Source organism: Meleagris gallopavo, chromosome Z, assembly GCF_000146605.3.
Source record: "Meleagris gallopavo isolate NT-WF06-2002-E0010 breed Aviagen turkey brand Nicholas breeding stock chromosome Z, Turkey_5.1, whole genome shotgun sequence".
In the NCBI taxonomy this organism is placed as follows: Eukaryota; Metazoa; Chordata; class Aves; order Galliformes; family Phasianidae; genus Meleagris; species Meleagris gallopavo.
The window spans coordinates 15,947,547-15,951,066 of NC_015041.2; the positions used below are offsets into that span (position 1 = coordinate 15,947,547).

Below are 3,520 nucleotides of genomic sequence, written 5' to 3' on the forward strand. Positions count from 1 at the left end.
CAAAAAACAAAACAAAACCAAAAAGCACAACCCTGCAAGTTCAAGCTGCAAAATGAGGATGTGCTGCAGTATGCAAGGGGACTTCATGAAATAAGTATTTTTTTTTTCCTATGACTGCACAGATGCAAAAATGTAAGAATATTTAAATGATAATATTAGCCAAACTTGAAGTTAAAATATGAATACATTCCAGAACATTTTGTAAACTGCCAAAAGATAATCTCAGTTTGCTAAGCAAAAGCTGTCAGACTCAGTTGGTCTTTCCCACCTGCGTGGAGGAAAAGCACAAGAGGTCTTTGTGCAGACGAGAGCAGATTGGTTTAGCCGTCACATGAGAGGAAGATAGCTGCTTCTGCTTTTGGAGAACAAGTACAGATTGTGAGGCCTTCACTGTTGTGTTACATTGTTCATGAATTCGAATCCAAGGGCCTCTAAAAGACTTTTTTTGTATCTGTTGGGAAGTTAATCGTGCCTATATAGACAGATGAAATACTGTGCCATTCTTTCACTGCTGCAGTAGTGTTTTCTCTCTTGTATACAGTGTATTCATGCAAGTGAAATGATCTCCAGCTCATAGAAAAAAAATAGACTGTATGTTTTAAACTTGCAGATATTGTGTGCATATTGCACATACATATATGTGTGTATATATTCACTTTTTTTTTAGCTTTGCTTTGGACTTTATTTACTTATTAGATGAAGATAAAAATGTGAAATCAGCCCTATGAAAGATAAGACAACAGTTGTTTTTTCCCTGTTCTAAGCTTTTAGGCACATTTGGACTCTTCCTTCTGCTGTGATGTCTCTCTTGTTAATCAAGAATCACTTCTTATGTCTCTTTCTTGAAAACAGTAGCATAATTTCAGTGCAGAAACAAACATAATTTGCATGTCACTTGCTTTACTTTTGAACGTAAGGCGTGCCACTTGTCTTGGGGATGGGGAGTGGATTCTTTGGTGGATTGTTTTCCTACTTACAAACACTTTTAAGTCTTTAATCATTAGACACAGTTCTGTGTCTAAAATCAGTTATTAATGGCAGATTTAGATGCTGCTTGAAAGAAAATGTATTTTGTTTACAGTATCCATCTGCTTATTACATTTCAGCACTGAACAGGAAGAGTTATTTCCTGTCTCAGAATGCTTTGTTTCCTTTGTCTCTACAATAAGAGGAGAAAAAACAAGAGGGTTCTCTTTCTCACCAATAAAACATTCTCATTCTTCTAAGTTCAAATTTGTAATAAATGAACCTCATAATACATTGCTCATGAACACAGAGATTGTAATTTTAACATCTTTTGATTCCAGGGAATGTCGTAGGGATTGCGCTGTAAGTCAGGTGTCATGCAGTATATAAATGCAGTTTTGGCTGGACAGCTAATTATTTCAGGTGTTGAAAACTGCAGATGTGAAAGCAGCAGTTGTAAATATGGAGCTGCTTCTCACTGCAGCTAAATTATCTAGGACTATCTTCCTCTTCAGGTTGTGACTTTATTTTTTGAAATAAAACTTCATCCTGAGAATTGGCTTAATAAAGCTTGCATAAAAACAAGCTATCATCAAGAAGGTGGGCAGGGATCATGTGCTGCTGCTTAAGAGTGTGGTTTTCTGGGTGATTTAGCAGATAGCTCAACAGAATCAGGAAATCTTCTAGACTGCTCGTGTTTGTTTTTCAGTGGCTGAGATAATTTTTTTTTGCTTCTGTGTTGTTGCAATCACAAGTAACTACGTTGCTGTAGGTCAAAAAACAATCTAGATGAATTATGCTTTCGTTTTACAGATATGAACTTGCTGTGAATTTTGTTGTAATTACAGCTGACTGGCAGCACTTTTGGGTCATTAGTCACTGAATGTAACATTCAGGTGCAGTAGCCTTACTTTCATGACTTCTGTGCCTGGCTTAAATATACTCTGTGTATCACTTCACAAGCCCTTTTTTTGAGGTGTTTATATGGGAAGAGGCACTATGAATTGCATGCTAGCACACCAAGTGAGGATGTAAGTTGGTCAGTATTCACTTACATGTGTTTTCTAAGCCACTTTAAAAATAGAAGTGGCAAGTTTTGAATTGTCAGTGCATGCAAGAACCATCACAACACTTCTGAAACAGTTGCATAATAATCTGCAGGATTGAAAGTGATGTTTTAGTAGGTGTGTTGAAAGGAGATGGAGAATAGGATTGCACAATATTTAAGAATGCTATGGTATTATAACTTAACTAAAAATAACTGTATGACTATAATATTTTTCTCTGCTGTAGTCGTGACATGGAGAATAAAGAAACCCTCAGGGGGTTGCAGAAGATGGATGACCGCCCAGAAGAGCGCATGATCAGGGAGAAACTCAAGGCAACGTGTATGCCAGCTTGGAAGCATGAATGGCTGGAAAGAAGAAGCAGGAGAGGCCCTGTGGTAAGTGACGCTGAAGGAGGGATGTTGTCGTAACTTACAAATAAGAGTTCCTTAAGTTTTTCTTTTAGAAACCTCTTTATTGTAAGAATTTGCAGTACTTAGTAGCGATCTTCCTTTTTTTCTGTTTGACAGGAAACTGTGGCTGACTTTCTGAAATGTACATGTTTTTAAACTCTAATTAAAAAAAAACGAGCTAGCATATAGCTGTGCTGCTGATTCTGTAGTATAAAACTACTGTGGCAGTACTGCCCTCTACTGTCAGCAGCTGTTGTAGCTTTTTCTCCTTACATGAAAACATCAGTCTAGAACTGCACATAGTGTTTTGCACTCCATTCCTTTTTGAAGATTTAATTAATTTGTATTTCTATAGCTTGAAAATGTTAAATAGAAATTTGCCAGGTGTTGTAATGTAATTGTATGGAATTTTTGTTACTTGAAAACAAAAACCACCTTGTGGTGGTGTACTGGAAACAAACGAAAAAAGCAAACAAACCTGAGTAACTCCTTTACATAAGTCGCAACTCAGCTAAATGTTGTTTCCCAGAGCATCTGTATTAGCTTCTTTCAGTACTGCTTTTTGTATTAATAGCTCAAAAGTAATTTCAGAATTATAGAGTCATAGAATATCCCTGATTTGGAAGGACTCATAGTACATGTAGTCCAACTGCAGGCTCCACACAGCACCACCCAAAATCCAAACCCCACGTCTGAGAGCGCTGTCGAAATGCTCTTTGAACTCCGGCAGCTCGGGGCTGTGACCATTGCCCTGTGCAGCCTATTCCAGGGTCCGACCGCCCTCTGGTGCAGACCCTGTCCCCACCCCCCAGCTGCCCCTCCCCTGGCACAGCTCCGTGCTGTTCACTCAGGTCTTCTTTCAAGAAATTTTATTTTTAAGAAATTGCAGGCAAATCAAACTCAGTAAACACAGTAGTAATTCTAAAGCTAATGCTGGCTAACTTATAGTAATTAGTTGCACATGAATGTAGTTGTATTAATGTGACTTCCACTGTGACTTGGTGGGAACGCACAGTTAGAGATCATCTTCTGCATTACCCAAGTTTACAGTATTGGTAACTTTCTGTGATAAGAGTGCTGACAATGCTTAATGTA

At 38.0% G+C, this 3,520-nt stretch overlaps 1 protein-coding gene across 1 annotated transcript in view; it reads left to right on the top strand.

Annotated features, from left to right (window-relative positions):
* Positions 1–3,520, top strand: part of MAP3K1 (mitogen-activated protein kinase kinase kinase 1) — a 151,103-nt gene that overhangs the window by 41,392 nt on the left and 106,191 nt on the right. The window contains exon 2 of the mRNA XM_010725434.3: positions 2,230–2,410. Coding sequence (XP_010723736.3) covers positions 2,230–2,410 — 181 coding nt within the window. The remainder of the gene's footprint in view (positions 1–2,229; positions 2,411–3,520) is intronic.